Here is a 22,359-nt window from a genome sequence, read left to right as displayed (position 1 = left end):
CCAGAGGCACCAGAGTCCAAGCAGGCCACGGCTGAGAGGGAGGAGTTGGCTGAAGGAGAAATCCGCACGGGCACCGTGAGACGTGGAGAAGCAGACTTGGAACCAAGAGACGCCACACCCACGTGAGCTGGGTGCATGCGTGCGTTTCCCAGACGTGGAGGACGGATAGGGCAATCCACCAAGAAATGCTCGGTACTGGCACAGTAAAGACAGAGATTTTCTTCCCTACGGCGATTCCTCTCTTCCTGGGTCAGGCGAGACCTATCCACTTGCATGGCCTCCTCGGCGGGAGGCCCAGGCGTAGATTGCAACGGATACTGTGGGAGAGGTGCCCAGAGATCTAAGTCTTTTTCCTGGCGGAGCTCTTGGTGTCGCTCAGAAAAACGCATGTCAATGCGGTTAGCCAAATGGATGAGTTCTTGCAGGTTGGCAGGAATCTCTCGTGCGGCCAGCACATCCTTGATGCGACTGGATAGGCCTTTTTTAAAGGTCGCGCAGAGAGCCTCGTTATTCCATGATAACTCGGAAGCAAGAGTACGAAATTGGATGGCGTACTCGCCCACTGAAGAATTACCCTGGACCAGGTTCAACAGGGCAGTCTCGGCAGAAGAAGCTCGGGCTGGCTCCTCGAAGACACTCCGGACTTCAGCGAAAAAGGACTGGACTGAGGCTGTGGCAGGATCATTGCGGTCCCAGAGCGGTGTGGCCCAAGACAAGGCCTTTCCTGAAAGAAGGCTTACTACAAACGCCACCTTAGACCGTTCTGTAGGAAACAAGTCCGACAACATCTCCATATGCAGGGAACACTGAGACAAAAATCCACGGCAGAGTTTAGAGTCCCCATCAAATTTGTCCGGCAGGGACAAGCGGAGGCTAGGAGCGGCCACTCGCTGCGGAGGAGGTGCAGGAGCTGGCGGAGGAGATGGTTGCTGCTGTAGCAGAGGCAGAAGTTGCTGTAACATGGCGGTCAACTGCGACAGCTGCTGTCCTTGCTGGGCAATCTGCTGCGATTGCTGAGCGACCACCGTGGGAAGGTCAGCGAGACTTGGCAGCGGCACCTCAGCGGGATCCATGGCCGGATCTACTGTCACGATTCGGCTTACGGGTTGTGGATCCGCTGTGTCAGCGAGGGATTGGCGTGGACCGTGCTAGTGGACCGGTTCTAAGAGGCTACTGGTTTTCACCAGAGCCCGCCGCAAAGCGGGATGGTCTTGCTGCGGCAGTAGCAACCAGGTCGTATCCACTAGCAACGGCTCAACCTCGCTGACTGCTGAGAAGGCGTGGGACAGAAGGACTAGGCAGAGGCAAGGTCAGACGTAGCAGAAGGTCGGGGGCAGGCGGCAAGATTCGTAGTCAGGATGGATAGCAGAAGTTCAGGTACACAGGCTTTGGACACACTAAACGCTTTCACTGGCACAAGGCAACAAGATCCGGCAAGGGAGTGCAAGGGAGGAGATCAGAAATAGCCAGGGAGCAGATGGAAGCCAATTAAGCTAATTGGGCCAGGCACCAATCATTGGTGCACTGGCCCTTTAAGTCTCAGAGAGCTGGCGCGCGCGCGCCATAGAGAGCGGAGCCGCGCGCGCCAGCACAAGACAGCAGGGGACCGGGACGGGTAAGTGACCTGGGATGCGATTCGCGAGCGGGCGCGTCCCGCTGTGCGAATCGCATCCCCGACGGCCATGACAGTGCAGCGCTCCCGGTCAGCGGGACTGACCGGGGCGCTGCAGGGAGAAAGACGCCGTGAGCGCTCCGGGGAGGAGCGGGGACCCGGAGCGCTAGGCGTAACAATTTACTTTTGGTTTAGATGCCGCGATCAGCTTTGATCGCGGCGTCTAAAGGGTTAATGCTGGGCATCTGCCCGATTGGTGATGCCCGGTATTATCCCTGGATCCTGGCTGCTGATAGCAGTCGGGACCCACTGGGTTTGAAGCGTGCACAGATCATGAGCATGCTTCAAACCCCGGGAATGGGACCAGGGCGCACAGCTATGCCCTCTGTCCTTAAGTACCCAACAGGTTAAAGAGGCCTGTGAAAAATGATAGAAGCAATCTGATTGGTTGCTATGGGCAACTTCACCACTCTTCCTCTACACAGGTTTTGATAAACCTCCCCAGTAAGTCTGAGAAGAGCATTGGGCATCAACACTAAACACAGAGTTAATTTAAGATCTTCTTATAATCAACTAAGTATCTTATTCTATAGAATGAAGATGTTTTTATTTTCCAAAAACTTCCTGACAGCCTAAAACATTTATCATTTCTAAAAATTCTTGTTGTCAGCTGTAGAATTTCCTGTTTCTGGAAAGTTTTGGTATGTTCCATGGCTTCCTCTTGGCTCTGCATGCAGTAGTGTCCATAACATGTTTTGCTTACGTTTCCAAGGAAGAGAAAACACATTTGAGGTTCACATGATCCAAATTCAGCTGCCAAGCTACAGTCTGGAGGGCCTGTGCTTGATGTCAACAACAAGGAACATATGGTTCTTGTGGTGGCCCAGTACGGGATGGTGTTGCCCCATACCTTTCCTGCCCTGTCAGGACAGGGCCCCCTGTAGTTGTTTCCCCATTTGTATTTATGTTGGATATTAAAAGATGTGTTATACCTTTAATAAAATGTACCATGTGATTGTTACCCAGGAGGTACCAATGACCAGCTGACCCCCAGAGTGACCTATGGGCTCCCTGCTAGTCTCCCCCATATAAGTCCTGGGTGGAGCTAGCTTCTCTCTCTTGCTTCCTGCTGAGGTCCAGTCAAGTTTTGCCTAGAGCAGGGGTTCTCAACCGGCGGTACGCGTACCCCTAGAGGTGCGCAACCGGTTGTGCGGGGGTACGCAATACGCTGACAAATACCGGCCATACATTGGCCAGTATCTGTCAGCGCATTGCGGGGAATGGCCATGGCAGCTCTCAGTAAAGTGCCACGGCTACTTTACGGGAGCTGCATGGTTTCTGGGGAGACATGTGACTTCCCATGACGTTGTGCAGAGGTGCCGCACAGCGCAGGAGGATGTCACCCTTCTGTGCAGTGCCGAACGGGACTCTGGGAGTGGTACCCGAACAAGCTAAGTGGGAGGGATGATATATATATATATATATATATATTTATATTTATATTAGCCCAGGGGGATCGGAGGGCGGATGGGTGGGGGGAGAGAAATAATGGCACAAGGGCATTAAGATAGAAGGGGGGGTGAGGGATAATGGCACAAGGGGATCACAGGGAGGGGGGAATTATGGCACAGGGGATTAAGATGGGGGGGAGAATAATGGCACAAGGGGATTAAGTATCGCATTAGTATAAAAATAAGCACGCATGTAAGTTCCACGCAAATTTACGTGCGTGGGGTATCCGCGGACATACTTTCACCCTTTGGGGGTACAGTCGCCAAAAAGTTTGAGAACCACTGACCTAGAGTGTGTGTCCAGAGTAGTGGAGGCGTCAAGTCTTGCAGCCACAAGTCAAGTTCAAGTAAGATAAAGTCACCATTCTGTCAGTCACAAGTCAGTCAAGTCAAGTCATCTGTCTACCCAGCATGGCCTGCACTAAATTCTCCAGTCCAATTACAAGTCCCAGCAAACCTGCGAGGTCTCTGTGTCACTGATCACCTCCTTGGGCCCTGGATGTACTGCATAGACTGTAACAACTGTCTACCCTAAGTAAAGCTACCGTTGTCCATCACTTGGCGTTGGTGTCTTCATTGCCCCCGTGCCTAGCCCAGGATCCAGCAGTATACCATCGGGTGGGTAAGGATAAACCACGCCCTGTTGTCATGAACACAAGGGGTTAATGCCATCTGCCCCTAGGGTAATTACATCTGCCCTGCACCTTACACCCCACCATACCACATTCCTATCAAATGAGTATTGGAGGTCTGAGGCATCCTTGTCATGGGCATTTCATCAAGGCAATAGCTTAAGGGGTTCAGAGAAATAAGTCCTGAACAGAAACCTGGGGCTTGAGGTGGCCCAAATATTACACTAATATTATAAATGGCATATGGTACTTGGAAGGGGCCCAGTTGCTTTGGGCCCATGAGCTTGACGTTGCTCCTCTGCTAAAAATCTCCCCATAAAAGAGTTTATGACTTTCTTATATACCTACTATTAAATACAAAGCAAAAATAAGTTTGTGCTATGAAAAAAATAAAAACTTTCAAACCATTAACACATATTGCCTATCTACCAGTATATAACTGCGGGGTATCCAATCTCTAGGACCCCATGTGATTTTGATGTGATCTGCAGCAGTCACATAGAAAACAAAAGGAGCCAGCAGCTTGTGACTTCATAGCCCCACCACTCATGTCACGCCCCGCCCCCTCAATTCAAGTCTATGGGAGGGGGCGTGACACGCCCCCTCCCATAGACTTGCATTGAGGGGCGGGGTGTGACATCATGAGGGGTGGGGCTATGAAGTCACGAGCTGCCGCTTTAGCGTTCAGAATGGTTTGTTCCAAATGCTGAGCAGCAGAGTACCCCTTTAATAATGAATGCATTCAATCCTGTCTAGAAATGAGCAGCATCTGCTATACTATTACAAGTTTTGGATACTAGATCTATGGGCATAGAACATTGATCCAGGGATTTATTCTGAATACCATATTGGAGTAGGGAAGAATTTACCCCCCCCCCCTTTTTTATATGCCAACCCTCATAAGGTTTTTTTTTTTTTAACACAGTAGAGTTTTAGGTTGAACTTTACAGACTACTACTTACATTTTTTTTTACTTTATAAACTATATAACTAAGTAACTAGGTCGGGTGACATAAGAAGTACATATCCTTTAACAGTCATGTGATCCCTTCTGCATTTTCCTACTTTCTGGTCAGAGCACAGTCTACCTGGATTTATGCACTCCTAAAAATGATGCGCCCAGGGCAATTGCAAATTCAAGACAAATCCCTTCCATTATTTACCTTATGTGATGTCATAGCAATCTTCAGCCCTAGTTGTCATACTTAAAGGGGTACTCTGGTGGAAAACATTTTTTTTTAAATCAACTGGTGCCAGAAAGTTAAACAGATTTGTAAATTACTTCTATTTAAAAATCTTAACCCTTCCAGTACTTGGCAGCTGCTGTATACTACTGAGGAAGTTCTTTTCTTTTCGAATTTCTTTTCTGTCTGACCGCAGAGCTCTCTGCTGACACATCTGTCCATATCAGGAACTGTCCAGAGTACAAGCAAATCCCCATAGCAAACCTCTCCTGCTCTGGATAGTTCCTGACATGGACAGAGGTGTCAGCAGAGAGCACTGTGGTCAGACTGACGAGAACCAAAGGGAACTCCATTTACAAATCAGTTCAACTTTGTGGCACCAGTTGACTTAAAAAAATTTTTTTTTCCACCAGAATACCCCTTTAAGACTATTATGCTGGTTGAAAGGATAAATTGTTTATTCACAAAACAGATATCTTCCACTTTTCTTGTCATTGTGAGAAACACTGAATGTAAATACTGAATTACAATTATCTGTTAGCACCTGCTGTGTCACATAAAATTGGACTAAAATGAAATATTTGAGAAAAAAAAATTACATTTTAAAAATCCACCTTGATTTAAATTCTGTTGAACACCAGCAGGGCTAATACACTTCCTAAATGTCATTAAATGTCCTAAATGAATACTTTAAGGGGTGCAGTTTGTAAATAGAGTCATTTATGGGGGTTTCTTATATACAGGACCCCCATAATCTAATTTAAACATTTTCTTTTATTCTTTAATACAGATGATGGCATAATAAAGTTGACATATCACAAATGCAAATGAATTAATACAGTTACTGTAGTTTATGTGACATGGATAGATTTCTTACAAGAAGAAAATTCCAAAGAAAAATGCAAATTTTTTAAAATTTTCACAAAATATTGTGAAACAATAACGAAATGTATCAGCAACAATTTACCATTAATGTACTATGTAAAGTTATTATCACATAAAGAGACAAATATCTGATTTGAAAAAATGGGCCTTGGGTAAAAGGGTTATGTAAAATTGTCTGACTGCTAAGCGCTCCACAGGACAGGGGTTTAGTGTCTGCCCACTCAGTGCTCCGACCCCATCTTCCAAGATGTACTAGTCTTGGCAGTGACAGCCTGCTTAGCCAATCAACGGCTGCAGTAATGTCCCATCTCAGCCAGGCTGTCAATGCCGAGAGTAGTACATCTCATAAGGTGGGGGCAGGATCGTTCAGCGGGGAGAAACGGGCACTGTTTTGGATAGTAGGGGATCTTAGTAGTCAGACCCCCCGCAATCAAACACTTATTCCCTATCCTGTGAATAGGGGCTAAAAATTCTATAAGCGGATAACCCCTTTAAATATCACAATAAAACATTAGTATTATAACTATGATAAGGAAACTCAATTTGAAGCTTTGCAAATTTTTAGCCCCTACATTGAAAAATGTAACATTCAAGGCTATATACTTGACACATAGTATTTTGGTCAGAATTTTAAACCAAAACCAGGAGTGGAATCAAAACAAAAAATGGTACATATCTTCCCATTATAGTTTTTCTGTGTGTCGGTTACACTGGTTTTGGTTAACCGCTTAACGACAATGGACATAAATGTACGTCACGGTGCTGTGGTACTTAACAGACCATGACGTATGTTTATGCTCCGCCATGACCGTGAGCACCGGACCGGTGTTAGCGTCATGCACAGCAGGTCCCAGCTGCTATCAGCAGCCAGGGACCCACTGGTAATGGCTGACATCCGCGATCGTGCCATAACCCCTCCCTCAGATGCCATGATCAATACAGATCATGGCATCTGCAGCAATGCGGTACTTTAAATGGATGATCGGATCACCCGCGGGGATCCGATTATCCATAATGGTGGACGGAGGTCCCCTCACCTGCCTCCGTCTGTCTCCAGGGGTCTTCTGCTTTGGTCTGAGATCGAGCAGACCAGAGCCAGTGGCGGATCCAGGGGTGGGGGGGGGCAACGGGACAATTGCCCCCCCCCCCCCCGAGATTGCTGTCCCCCGCCCCCTAGAATGGTGGAGCCAAAGCTGTGAGCTTCCGCTCCACCATTCACTAACCTAGGCAGTCTCACACGCTGTGAGTACACAGCGTGTGAGCTGCGGGGATGCGATCCTCTGCAGGCCGGCGCGATGACGTCACATCATCGCGCCGGCGCACGGAAATCCCGTCCCCGCGGCCAGCATACAGTAAGTAAGAAGAGTATGCTCAGGGCCCAGGGGATTTGGGATTTGGAATATGTGCCACTGTTAAGGGCACTGTATCGGAGGGGGAGGGGGATTTAAAAACTTAGGGGGGGGGGAGAGAAAGGGGAATTTTTAATGTGAGGTGCTGCAGGGCAAAGCACTGGGGGCACTATGTGTTAAGAGCACATGATAGGGGGGGGGGGCCCTGTGCTGTGCCCCTCACATATAATGCCCCCTGTGCTGTGCCCACACATATAAATTATATGTGTGGGGGGCACAGCACAGGGGGCATTATATGTGTGGGGCACAGCACAGGGGGTATTATATGTGTGGGGCACAGCACAGGGGGCATTATATGATATATTGCCCCATGTGCTGTGCCCCACACATATAATAGCCCCTGTGCTGTGCCCCACACATATAATGCCCCCTGTGCTGTGCCCCCCACACATATAATTTATATGTGTGGGGCACAGCACAGGGGGCATTATTTGTGAGGGGCACAGCACAGGGGGCATAATATGTGTGGGGCACAGCACAGGGGGCATTATGTGTGGGGCACAGAACAGGGGGCATTATATCATATAATGCCCCCTGTGCTGTGCCCCACACATAATGCCCCCTGTGCTGTGCCCCACACATATAATGCCCCCTGTGCTGTGCCCCACACATATAATGCCCCGTGCTGTGCCCCACACATAATGTCCCCTGTGCTGTTCCCCTCACATATAATGCCCGTGCTGTGCCCCACACATATAATGCCCCTTGTTCTGTGCCCATCACATATAATGCCCCCTGTGCTGTGCCCCACACATATATTGCCCCCTGTGCTGTGCCCCTCGCAAATAATGCCCCCATCATGCGCCCCTCATATATAATGCCCCCATCCTGTGCCCCTCATATATAATGCGCCATCATGCGCCCCTCACATATAATGCCCCCTGTCCTGTGCCCCACACATATAATGCTTCTGTCATGTGCCCCAAACATATAATGCCCCCTGTGCTGTGCCCCTCACATATAATGCCCCCTGACTGGACAGGACAGGGGGCATTATATGTGAGGGGCGCATGATGAGGGCATTATATGTGAGGGGCAAAGAACGGGGGCATTATATGTGAAGGGCACAGCACAGGGGGCATTATATGTGTGGGACATATGACAGGAGCATTATATGTGAGGGGCACAGCATGGGGGGCATTATATGTGAGGGGCACAGCACAGGGGGCATTATATGTGAGGGGAACAGCACAGGGGACATTATATGTGAGGGGCACAGCACGGGGGGCATTATATGTGAAGGGCACAGCACGGGGCATTATATGGGAGGGGTGCATGATGGGGGCATTATATGTGAGGGGCAAAGAATGGGGGCATTATATGTGAAGGGCACAGCACAGGGGGCATTATATGTGTGGGACATATGACAGGAGAATTATATGTGAGGGGCACAGCATGGGGGGCATTATATGTGAGGGGCACAGCACAGGGGGCATTATATGTGAAGGGAACAGCACAGGGGACATTATATGTGAGGGGCACAGCACGGGGGGCATTATATGTGAGGGGCACAGCACAGGGGGCATTATATGTGAGGGACGCATGATGGGGGCATTATATGTGAGGGGCAAAGAACGGGGAATTATATGTGAAGGGCACAGCACAGGGGGCAATATATGTTAGGGGCACAGGGCATTATTATGTGGGGGGAACAGGACGGGTCATAATTATTATATGTAGGGGCACAAGATGGGGCATTATTACTATATGTGAAGGCACAGAGTGTTCTGCATTTTAGAAGTATATTGTAGATTATGAGGAATTTCTGGAGTGGTACATTTTTTTATGGGCCACAATACATTTGGGTATTTTATTCAGAGGGTGCACTGCACAGCAAGTTATATTTAGAGAGTGCAGTGTGTGGTAGTATTAAATTTAGAGGGTACAGTGTGTGGTAGTATTATATTCAGAGAGTGCAGTGTGTGGTAGTATTATATACAGAGGGTACAGTGTGTGGTAGTATTCTATTCAGAGAGTGCAGTGTGTGGTAGTATTAAATTTAGAGGGCACAGTGTGTGGTAGTATATTCAGAGAGTGCAGTGTGTGGTAGTATTATATTCAGAGAGTGCAGTGTTTGGTAGTATTATATACAGAGGGTACAGTGTGTGGTAATATTCTATTCAGAGAGTGCAGTGTGTGGTAGTATTAAATTTAGAGGGCACAGTTTGTGGTAGTATTATATTCAGAGAGTGCAGTGTGTGGTAGTATTCTATTCAGAGAGTGCAGTGTGTGGTAGTATTAAATTTAGAGGGCACAGTGTGGTAGTATTATATTCAGAGAGTGCAGTGTGTGGTAGTATTATATTCAGAGAGGGCAGTGTTTGTTAGTATTAAATTTAGAGGGCACAGTGTGTGGTAGTGTTATATTCAGAGGGCAGTGTGTGGTAGTATTATATTTAGATGGCGCAGTGTGTGGTAGTATTATATTCAGAGGGTACGGTGTGTGATAGTATTATATTCAGAGGGTACGGTGTGTGGCGGTATTATATTCAGAGGGTACAGTGTGTTGTATATTCAGGAGGTACAGTTTGTCAGAATTATATTCAGAGGGTGTGTGCCAGTATTATATTCGAAGAATACAGTGTTTGGCAGTATTATAATAATTATTGTTTTCATATAGAGGATCAGAATCCGCTGACATAGTGAGGAGACGTCTGGGCATCAAGTTCTGCAGGGAGAACATTTAGCTGAAACAAGTCCCGGTGGTATGTACATCTGAATTAGATAAGGAAAGACTATAGAGAAGACGTCGCCTGTAGTCACTGACATCATTCTGTATCCTCCTGTGTGTGTCCCATCAGAGCTGGAGTCACTTGTAAGTTCTGCAGTAATGATGGGTGAAACAACAACTCCCAGCATCCCCTTACCACTACTTAGGTCATACTGGAAGCTGTAGTTTTAAATGGTAAAAACCTCTTTAGCACTTTCCCATTCTGTGGCAATTGGTATATTTGATAATTATTCTGACATGTGAACATGGCCTAAGAGTCTTAAACAAGGTTAGGACTGTATGATACATTTAATAATATTGTAAGTTCCGTAAGCAACATCTTATTTTCTGTCTGCCAACACAAAATACTCTAATAGTGCCCCTCCCGAGACTCGACTCTGGATTCGCCCCTGACCAGAGCAGAAGATCACCGATAACACTGATCAGTACTATGCCCTATACATAGCACTGAAGAGTATTAGCAATCAAATGAGACTATTAAAGTGTAAAAAAAAGTTTGAAAAATCCCCTCCCCAATAAAAAGGTAAATCATCCGTTTTTCCCATTTTACCCCCCAAAAAAGCATTAAAAAAATTTATAAACATATTTGGTATCGCGGTGTGCGTAAAAGTCTGGACTATTAAAATATATTGTTAATTATCCTGTACGGTGAACGGCGTAAACGTGAACAAAAGTCCAAAATTGCTGCATTATTGCCACATTTTATTCCCCCAAAAAATAATAAAAAATTTATATAAAGTAAAACCTAAGCAAAAGTGGTACCAATAAAAACTGTAGATCACGGCACAAAAAATGAGCCCTCATACCGCCCCGTATACAGAAAAATTTGAAAGTTATAGGTGGTCAAAATAGGGCAATTTCAAACATACAAATTTTGTTAAAATAGTTTGAGATTTTTTTTTAAAGGGGTACTTCGCCCCTAGACATCTTATCCCCTATCGAAAGGATAGGGGATAAGATGTCAGATCACGGCAGACCCGCCAGTGGGGACCCCCTGGGATCTCAGCTGCAGGACTCACTTTTTGCGGCTTCCGTAAACACTGGAGGCTTCGGCTACTGACCAAGTTGACGTGAGATCATGACATCATGACTCTGCCATCGTGTGACGTCACGCCCCTCAATGCAAGTCTATGGGAGGGGGCGTCTCGGAAGCCCGAAGCTTTCAGAAAAAGCAGACGTAGCCACGCATAGAATGCGGGCTGCTGCAGGGAGATCGGGGGGGGGGGGGTGAAGCGGCGGGCCCCCTGCGATCAGACATCTTATCCCCCTAATACCCAAAATTGGCTTGGTCCTTAAGTGGTTAAAAATGCTGATCAAAATCCTGAGGAAAATACTATGCTTGTGAATATAGGCCAAGAAATAAGAAAAACTCCATAAAAGGTACCAAAATGACTTTTGTGTTGTCAAAACATACATCACTCTACTTGTAACAACAAATCCATTGTGTAACAGTCTTGGATCAAACACCACAATGGAGCAGCATTAGGATCTAATATGTTTGCCATTTGTGTGTGTTCCCAATAGCTCCATAATAAATAGCATTGTGGTTTTAGGTTGGATTTTTACTTACAATAACAATGTTGTAAGAGTTAGAAGACCCGCTATGTGTTGTGCATTTTATAAACTGTATACGTTTGGCTTCCAGTATCTCTCGTGCAGTTTTTTTTTTTAGAGAAGTTCTACCCAAAAAGTAAACGAAAACAAATACACAATGACGGTCATTGCGTGTAAATATGACATGTTTGAATTTATATAGTTTGTTTAAAATAAAAGAGTAACGGTGAAATCCATGCATATTTATAAAATGAACTATTTTATTAACATTAAAAAACCCTGCTTTTCCTTCAGGGTGGCCTGACAATACATGGGCTGTGTGATCAACTTCTTGGTGTACAACACCCCTGTGCATATACTTTATATCTCTTTACATATTCTCTATGTCTAATATACATGTGTACCAGTCTGTATTCTATGTCCTAGAACAAAACTTCAACAGAAGTATCATGACAATATATGCTCCATAGAAAGAAAATTCACAGGCAACTCACCAATACTTTATAGCTATTGTTAGGTTCGCGCAGGTAAAGCGGCTCCACGCCGCAGCGGTGCTTAGGACGCTAGCGCGTTGATGATTACAGCTGTTTCTTTCCGTTCAGGAACTTTAACAGATCTGTTGAAGTTCCTGAATGATCTGTTAAAGTTCCTAAACGGAAAGAAACAGCTGTAATCATCAATGCACTAGCGTCCTAAGCACCGGTGCGGCGTGGAGCCGCTTTACCTGCACGAACCTAACAATAAAAGATGAAGCTATAAAGTATTGTGAGCTGCCTGTGAATGTTCTTTCTATAGACTGCGTTACGTGAAGCTATCTTTTCACACAAGAGCACCGCCATACATGTATATCACCTAGACAAGTGTCGTAATAGTACATCAAGAAGTCACGGGAAGCAGGGCTAGCAGTGCCAACACATTTCTCTTTTTCTCCATACATATCATATCAATATACAATGCTACTAGACTCCAAGCATACTGCACTCACTGCAAGGTAATGGACTTGACGCACCTACATGGAAGACACTGGTGGATCAGGTGACTTAACGCCCATGGATGTTCTGAGACCTGATCCATTGGTCAAAATCAGCACCAGGCTTTTCCTAGGCCTATGCTGAAGCTAGAACTTCTCTCTATTACTGCATTCCACATTCTTATTGACAGCTACCATGACAAGACATTGGGCGCCATCAGGTACAGCGACTCTTCCATTTTTCCCAAACTTCCACTATTCAAACCACCAAAATGATATCTCATGTTATCGCATAGTATTGTTCCTCGTGTAACTACATAGCACATGTAGCATAAAATACAAAATGCTCACTAAGCATAATGTATCACAAGATACAGTAATAAAAATGTGGCCTCCCCATTTAAGGCAGATATGGCTTCTTAGGATGTTTCATAATGCTCCCCAGATGGGATATGTAATATACATTAAACTTTGTGGTCTAAAAGTGTTTTTTTTTTTAGTACAGGGTTATATGGGGGGAAAGTCGGACAACAGTTTTATAGCGTGCCCATTTGCATTCCTTCTATTAAACTGAGACATGTTTAGTCTCCATATCATTAAAATCTGTTTTGTTCTTAAGAAGTTCTGTTGAAAACGCTTAATACGTTTGGGTGATGCTTGCCTGCTGTTTATGTTTTTTGGATGCTTTTAGCTTTGCTATATTGCTATGATTGGTCACTACATCTGTATTATCTATTAACTTCTATCTCTGTCTACTTTTATGAATATAGTGTTAAACCAGTATTTGGCAGTGCATGGTATTTTACTGGAATATCTGCTTAAATATATAGGATGACTGGGTGAAAAATAACAGAAGGACCATTTGACCAGGATTGTTTACGCCTTAACCTACAATTAGAAAACAAAATGATAGTACTTTGCACTTAAAGAGTTATTCCAGGGAACTCAATTTATCAGACACTTACCCCCTGTGCACTGGATAAGGGATTAGTGTCTGATCTTTGGGAGTCTGACTACTGGGACCCCCAAAGATGTCCTGTATGGGGCCCTGGCTACTTACCTTCCTGGACGGACGCAAGTGACAGCCCACTCAGCCAATCACAGGCTGTGGTGGGACATTGCTGCGGTCGGTGATTGGCTGAGTGGACCATCACATGTGTCCATTCATGAAGGTGCGGGGCCGGATCACTCTGAGGACATATAAGTAGCTGCAGTCTCTACAAAGTTATCTGGAGAACCACAGTGCTGAAGAACACTGATTCATATAGTATTAAAGTGAAATTTACAGCCTTACAACTCAGCTGTCAAGTGGCCCGAACCTTCCACCATATCCCACCATTATGTCCTCTACCTCTATTCCTCGGTTTGGAATCCATTGCATTACCTAATGAATATGTAGCCAACAACGTGTGAGTTGTTTGGGTTTGTTGTCCATCAAAAACTATAAACATGAGCTATCTACAGAACATTGACTCCCATTTCTTAAACATCTTAAATCATTGTGCAACAAATTGATGAAAATGTTACGAAATTCTCCTGCGTTAATCAAAATCCTTTCCATCTGCTCAAAAAAAAAAAAAAAAAAGGATTCAAGGAAAGGCAGCTGAACTCAATAAAAATGTATTTTGTAGTGCTCCCTGAGCAGTTTCTTAAATAAGAAGGAAGAAGGTTGATGATAGATTAGAGGCAGCATTTAAAAGCATATAGTGATATAGATTCATGTCCAAAACAGGAGAAATTGGACAGATGGCCAGAATGTTTTGCCAATCTCATTGTTAGCATTTAGAGAGAAGTTTAAATAGAATCTGAGAAATTACAAGTTTACTTTCCAGAGGCGTAAATAAAAAATCCTGGGCCTAATGCCAAACTTACGCTTTTTACCCAACTTCCTTTCACTTCACATTTCATGTGTATGTAATACATAGACTGTAGGTTACATAGTTCACACTTATGTCTTTCCTACTTGTGGTACCTCTCTGAGACAGGAAATGCTCTCCTGGTACCCAGAATGCAACCCACCACCCTTGATCAGATGGAAGAGCATTTATTTATTTTCCCCCATTCCCCCCCCCCCCACTGCTCCAATCCTTAGTGTTCTCATTTACAATACATATAGTACTTCCCATTTCTCCTTACCCATATATCATCCAAGGCTCAATATTGAGTTGAACATCTAAAAATGGAGAAAAATAAAAACATTGCACTCACCATGATATAGTCTCTGATCACTGTAGGTTTTTGTGGCATCACAGCAAAAACATGGGGTAAATCTGGCTGATACGCCATGGGAGGAGGTGTAGGGGCAAGATAGGCAATGTCTGTTTTGCATTAGATGAATCTTCTTCAGGCCTTGCCGGCCAGAATAAGCATTGTCAGATGCAAAACCGATGTTACCTACCTCGCCCTTGCACCTGCACCTCCTCCCATGGTGTGTAAGCCAGGTTGAGCCCATGTTTTTGCTGTGATTCCACAAAAACCTACAATGATCAAAGACAACATCATGGTGAGTGCCATGTTTTTTCTTTTCTCTATTTTTGGGTGTCCATTAAAGGATGTATTTGCTGCATACATACTGGCTGGCTGTTCATCTATAAAGTTCATCTATATAGTGGCATCCCATACCTGCAAGCTAATTAATACCTGCATTACCTAGTCCCATTACTTTTTGCTCCTGTCAGTATAGAGTTGGCATGCCACCCTAAGGACCCTATTAGACAGAGCGAGCCATGCTGTAAACTAGCCCCGATCTCGTAGAACAGCGCTTGTTTACAGAGCATACGACAAGGCTTGAGTGCCATGCTTGGAGCGCCGAATGGACAATTTCTGGATTGTTTGCGTGACCCTTTTTCTGCAATCAGCCATAAGCTCACACTCCCTTATTACAAAGGGCCGATGATGTTTTAGCAGGTCTAAATGAGCCGATCTGTCGACAAATGAGCATTCGCTTGTTTATTGGCTGATTGCTGGCCTTATTACACAGGGCAATATGTAATAGGTCCCTAACACACATCAGTAGTAGAGTCCCTCACTACTCTAAAGAGTAGCACTCATCAAACCCAACCCTAGTGAGTATCAGTAGCTTGGACACATTGGTTGTGCAAACATACAAAGTATATTGCACTCTTCCTCTTGAATGGAAGGCTGCCTACTCTGCCTATCTCAAGCCTATAAGGTATATGAGTAAGTCAATGTCCAACCCTTTATTGAGCCAAAATATGACTAGGGTTATCATCCAAACGAGAGACACACATCTGCAGACAGCACCTTTTTGGAGTTGTTGCATCTTATTAGTACAGAGAAGGATCCTGGTTGGGTGTCTTTTGCGTTCAGTCATAATCAATTAAAGATTAGGTACTGAATTAGAAATAGCTGCCTATAGGTGGCACTAGAGAGATGGTATTCTTCAATCTGGAGGAAAACTATGTTACATACTTTTTCCCAGGGAGCAGGGAGCATTGTCCTTAAATAGGATCTGTCTGCTTTCCTGACATATCTATTTTAGCAAATACCACATTGAATAGTAGTGTTGCTCGCGAATATTCGCAATTCGAATTTTATTCGTGAATATCGCATATATATATATATAGCACTATATATTCGCAATTACGATATATGCGAATATATGCGAATTTTAGCATATAAAAATTTTCACATATGCGAAAATATACTGAGAATATTACGAATATGCGAATTTAGCGAATATATGACGAATATTCATCCATATATTCGCGAAATATCGCAAATTCGAATATGGCCTATGCTGCTCAACACTATTGAATAGCAATCTTGGCACATCTTTTATTAGTGCTCTACTTTGTGCACATCCCCTAATTTGTTATTCTTCCTAGACTTTTATGACACTTTGTACACCAATCACTCCACACTCATAAGACTACACAAATGTAAACGTTTTAGACTATAGCAATGTTCGTTAGATGTCTGTGACCTCTTCATCTGTGCTAGATAAATTTTGCAAGCGTGTACAAAAATATCTGTGAACATTTCCCTTGCCATTCTTTCACTCTAGCGTCTCCTGCCAAACATGAGGTGTAAGATTTTTTTAGGGCACTAAGATATAATTTGAGAACCATTTATGTAAAAGTTGTATGGAACACCAGCAGTTTGAGTGTTTGGTAGATTACATTTATGCACAGACATTTTTATCAAAGTGGTTATGGTTGTCTGGGAATGAAACATGTTTAATATATGGCTGGGGGCCATAAGTCATATCCTGATCCCCCAAAGCTTCCACTCGTCCTCACTTATTCTCTGTTTCTGTGATATGTTGTTTCACCTGGAACTGCCTTCACAGCAAGTAAATACTTTTTCACCTTTTTTCACTCTGACTAGGTGGCCTTGACGTGGTGAGTGGGCATATTAGGGGATGGGTACTTTTTGATTAAAATGTATACTAACAACCTGTTAGTTTTTTAAATTATGCTGAGAAGCAAGTAGGTCATTTTACAAATGGTGGATGTGCGGCTATGTTTCTCTATTTGTGTTGTACATTTGTAGTCTCTCCCTTCTTCCATGGCCAGCACTCCACTCCACCCATTCAGCGCAGGCATTTTTAATTAGCAGGAGACTGCATAAGGGTTTCCTCCTAACATTCTCCCAGCCCTCTGGCAGGGAGCATATGGTAGGTTTCATACTGGTGTGGTTCTCTGTGGCGGCCATTGTTTCTGTGATGTTTTGTCTGTGGGGTGGGGTGGCCCAGAGGCAGGGGCTTGGTCGGACAGCAGTGGAGCTGCCTGGCCACTTGGTCGCTTCCCCTGGGGGCATGGTGTTTCGGAGGCAGTGGTCGCCGCCCAGCACTAAGCCAGTGTTAGGTTAGGGACCCACTCTGACTAGGTGGCCTTGACGTGGCGAGTGGGCTTTTACTTTTTGATCAAAATATATACTAGCAACCTGTTAGTTTTTTAAATTATGCTAAGAAGCAAGTAGATCAAAATACAAATGGTGGATGTGCGGCTATGTTTCTCTATTTGTGTTGTACTTTTAACTTTTTTGCTGGCTTGGATAGAACCCCATTGACATTGATAAATAGCCCCCAAAAATGCACATGGGCATACATATGCACTATTTATTCATCTAATCCTCAATACTTGTCTCTTTCACTTTGTGTGGATTTTAATTCTGATATATTTGTCTTCAGTGAATAAAAAATTATTTTTGTAATCTGGTCCTTTAGTGTTAAATTCTTTGGTAGAACTTTTAACAGTTGTTATATGTAACCTGTGACAACAAAATATTACGTTTCTATCATGTACCAAATAAATACTGCACTTCATCTTCACATTTCAATACTTCCATACTTTACTTGTCTATGGTCTCCTCAAAAGATGTCAGGAATTTCAAGCTCAATCTGACATGGATCTATTTTTACCCCATACTAGATCAGTTTAAATTCCAGATTTACGGAATTCTAATGCGTATAACAGATACTTTCTGCATCCGTAAGTTAGTTTACAAATGGATTGCAGTTACTGTAAGTCTTATGTCTAAAATATGAAAGTATGCTTGTAACTATTTTGTGGTGCTATTTATGTAAGATAAATATTATCCATGTTGTATGACTTTATTGGAACAATAATGATAATATAAACTAATAAAGCATAATATGATAAAATATCATATAGTGTACATAAAGTATTAAATATTTAAATGATTAAAAATTTTCTCAGAATAGAGGGGGCAAAACCAAAAAGGATCAGTTTATGTACAATGTTTTTCAATTTACTAAAAAGATTTGAACAGGTCATTTGACCTGGAAGGTATGGAACTTAGTCTAGGATTAAAGGGGTATTCCCATCTCATCTTGGGCTGATATTTAGCAAGGTTTCAGTTAACAGTTACAAGGGGGGGGGGGGATTTATCAAAACCTGTCCCGAGCAAAAGTTGGTGAGTTGCCCATAGCAACCAATCAGATGGCTTCTTTTTTTTTTTAACAAGGCCTCTGCAAAATGAAAGAAGTGAACTGATTGTTTGCTATGGGCAACTCAGCAAGTCCTCTAGACAGGTTTTGATAAATCTTCCCCAATGTGTTTCCTGTTTTATAATCATTCTTCCTTGCCAAAAGTTTTTGCAGATGAAAAGTACACATAGATCATCCATGCATATGAAATGTGTACCCATACATCACCGATTCAGAGAATGAGGACAACATTCTCTGAAAGATCCAAAGAAGCACATAAGGTCATTGTTACGTCCAACAACAAGTGTTTAACAGAAGACACCGATCCTACCTTTATTGGGGAGTACCACTTTCTAGAAGAGTTCCCCTTCCCATAATTGGAGTTTAGAATCTTCGGAGAAGGAAACTCATACTCTTGCTCTGGCATCTTCACCTTAGCATTTTTGGCTTTCTCTAACTTAGCGCCTTCTTCAGTGGAACCTCTCTCCCCCCAACGCACCTAAAAAATAAAAAATTAAACAAAAAGTTTAATAAAACAAAATTTGAGGGTAATAAACTGGTAAAAATCTTTTATAGTACAGTACTGCAGTATTGTGTAGACATGTATAATTAGAGAATTGACTCTTTTTCACTCAGTGACCAAGCACAAGCGAAACACGTGGTAGATTGTGGAAGACACCAGCAACATCTTGGATACTGACCACGCTTTAGTACACTAATTACTTAGTGTTTCTTGGCAGACATAACTACTATAGTTGATAATGTGCATCCTTAATATTAGAATGCTGTGGACTGTAGTAGCCTGGGGCCATGTATCTATTTATCTATGCATATATTCATCTCACTTAAGTAGAATGTTATGTATGGCTGTAGGTTTATACTGGTTGTGCTTTTTGGCATTTGTACAGTTTATTAAGATTACTATAATATTTATATTGTTTTATATTTGTTTTCATTTTGAATTATTTTACTCCCATTTTGTGTATGTGTAATGTATCTTATTTTAATTCTCTTTATTTCATTGGCATCCGTATGCCTCTTTCTTGCAGGATCATTGTTCTAGTATTTCTGAGGTAGCCCCATATTTATAGTCGTTGTAGGATTAATAATAATCTATTATAGTAGAGAATTATGATATTGTATAGCCAAGTATAATTAGATAAGGCACTCTCTGACTGTGGTTAGAAGCGTTGCTGTGTAGAACTAGGGTCTTGGGTATGGTTCCACCAAGGACAACATCTACATTGTTCTATGTATGTTCTCCTCATGTTTTAATTTTTTCTTCCATACCATACAAAACAGAATTATGTAATTGACTTTTATGGATTTTTCCCTAGTCTGCATGTGTCTGAGATAAAAAAAAAAAAAAAAATAGATTATAAGCCACATTGGGAAATTTTCAGGCTCCTTTGGCAAATGTTAGTCTTGTATGCAAAAGCCTTATATACTCAGAATCCCCACTAAAATAACTAAAGTTACATTCCAGACATATCTAGTGTGTGAAATAATGAAGAAGTTTATATGTATTCTTTATTTACAACTACATGGAACACTTCCCACGATATATATTCCCATGGCTTTGCCTAACCAAAAAGTCAAGATTTTCAAAAAGCATTGGTTGGCATGGGTGTATTCCATAATTTGAAGCTGAGAATATTAAAGAACCAAAATTTTTCAAAGGCATAAGTAGCTCTGAAGCTATCTTAGTATACACCCATTGGTCAATAAATATCAAAGTGGAATAAGACTCTATGACCTGGGCTTCCAGATTCCCACTTGTAGAATTCTCCCTTTTTTTGGTGCCAGAATGGTATTCAGGGCAATTAACTTCATGGGAATATTTCAGAGATACTGACTTTGCCAAGATGTCAATATCATTTGTAAAATATTATAGTATTTATACAAATTCATTTTGTTAGAACAGTCAAGGAAAATACTACAGAATAAAAGGTGTCATACCTCCATTCTTTTGATTCCTCCAACTCCACGTCCTCCATAATAAGATGCGTCCACTGTAGGCCATTTCTTCTTAGGCAAACCATCCTCCTCATCCTCCTGTGAAGAAAAGTAGAATATTTGTTAGGGAAAACTCATCTCTAGTCCAAAATCCTGAAAAATTGTTCTGGCAATTATGGGCTTGTTTTTAGCTGAAAACTGAACAGATTAAAGGCTTAAAGAGAACCTGTCACACTTTAAGAACAGTCCAACCTGCAGGCATCATGTCACAGAGCAGGAGATGTTGAGTTTTGTGGGGAGAATACTCAGTATAACTATATTTTTGGTAACTAGTCATTTAATCATGTAACTTTCTTCTCATTCTGGGTTAAAGGAGAACTACGGGATTGAAAAATGTATCCCCTATCTTAAGGATAGGGGATAAGTCTCAGATCGCGGGGGGTCCGACCGCTGGGGCCCCCGCGATCTCCCGTAGGGGGCCCCGGCTTTCTGGTTAGAGAGGGCGTGTTGACCACCTGCACAAAGCAGCGGCCGACACGCCCCCTCCATACACTGCTATGGGAGAGCCGGAAATTGCCGAAGGCAGCGCTTCGGCTCTCCCATAGCAGTAAATGGAGGGCGCGTGTCAGCCGCCGCCTCGTGCGGTGGTCGACACGCGCTCTCTATGCAGAGACCCGGGGCCCCAGCGGTCGGACCCCCCGCGATCTGAAACTTATCCCCTATCCTTAGGATAGGGGATAAAATGTTAAATCCCGTAGTTCTCCTTTAAGGACAGTGACTTGGTCGGTCAGGCCAATGGAAAGGTGTGGTGGCTGGGCCATGTCTCAGAGGCATGATATTTAAATCTCTGATCAGCCTCCAGGCCTTGCTCGTGAGTCCAAATTATACCTCTTTCACCAGTATTAGTTGCCTGTTTACTTTGTGTATCTGACCTTTGCAAGTTCTTGACTATTCTTTGCTGCTGTTCTGTTCCTCATAGTCCTTACCTTGGCTTGCATGACCCTGCTGTTTGTATTCCTTGCTGTCGTCCTGGTTCTATATCCCATCCTGTTTTATTATTTACCCTTGATATCTTTACTCGGCCTGCCTAACATCTCTACATCTGTCTGTTTGTTCATTAATTGTGTTTTGAAATTACTCCTTTGTCTGTGTCAGTTAACCCTATGTGTCCCGACCTGTTTCATGGCTTCTGCACTGTTTATTTTATTGTTTTTGACATAACTATGCTCTGCACCTTACTCAGAATAGGGACTGATGTCCAGTGGAGGCTCGGTCACATAGTGTGGATTGTCAAGTTGGCAGAGAAAGTGGAATTGGGTGAGCTCAGGGCTTCACTATTCCTTGCCTGATGTGACACAAAACTGTCTATCAATCTGCTTAGCTCCTCCTGCTTAATAACATGCTGCCTGCAGATTGGTCTGTTTTTTTTACAAGCTTCAAGGTTCCCTTAAAATAACTAAACTCAAAGAGGGATTATAGGCGATCACATAGCATATTATGGCTGGTATACACACACACACACCAATTACACACAGTTCACACCACTTATTCTTAGATTTCCATGGACTAGAAACATGCTAAGAGTGTAAATTACAAATATTTTAAACACATGGGTAGACCCTGACGGTCGCTACGTTATAGTTCTCTGCATAATCAATAACTTACTATATACTATAGTACCACCGTATAGCCCAAATATTAAACAGCACAAATTCTTAAAAAATATATGAAAAATTATATTGCCAATTAAGAAAGGTTTCTTAGTTATTAACGGGGACAAGCACAATGGCCCTCTATGGACTCTACTAGCCCCTGTTATGAAAATGAGCCAACCCCATACGGCAAAACCTTACAATCTTGGCAACTATATGATCCTTGGAGAACCCAACACCCGGGTGAGAGAGATTTTAAATTTTTTCTCTCCTCGTCATGAAATGTATTCAAGGATCGATTTTTTTCTGGTGGAAAAAACGTTTTTACACTTAGTAGAAGCAACAGAAAT

At 43.2% G+C, this 22,359-nt stretch overlaps 1 protein-coding gene across 3 annotated transcripts in view; it reads right to left on the bottom strand.

The window, feature by feature from the left end:
- ANTXR1 (ANTXR cell adhesion molecule 1) overlaps positions 1 to 22,359 on the bottom strand; it is a 172,475-nt gene that overhangs the window by 34,207 nt on the left and 115,909 nt on the right. For all 3 annotated transcript variants that reach the window (XM_056571412.1, XM_056571413.1, XM_056571414.1), the window contains 2 exons: positions 20,361 to 20,456; positions 18,733 to 18,900 (listed from right to left, as the gene is read on the bottom strand). In XM_056571412.1, coding sequence (XP_056427387.1) covers positions 18,733 to 18,900; positions 20,361 to 20,456 — 264 coding nt within the window. The remainder of the gene's footprint in view (positions 1 to 18,732; positions 18,901 to 20,360; positions 20,457 to 22,359) is intronic.

The sequence above is a fragment of the Hyla sarda genome, chromosome 4, assembly GCF_029499605.1.
Source record: "Hyla sarda isolate aHylSar1 chromosome 4, aHylSar1.hap1, whole genome shotgun sequence".
Classification (NCBI taxonomy): Eukaryota; Metazoa; Chordata; class Amphibia; order Anura; family Hylidae; genus Hyla; species Hyla sarda.
This window is presented reverse-complemented; position numbering and strand designations above follow the sequence as displayed.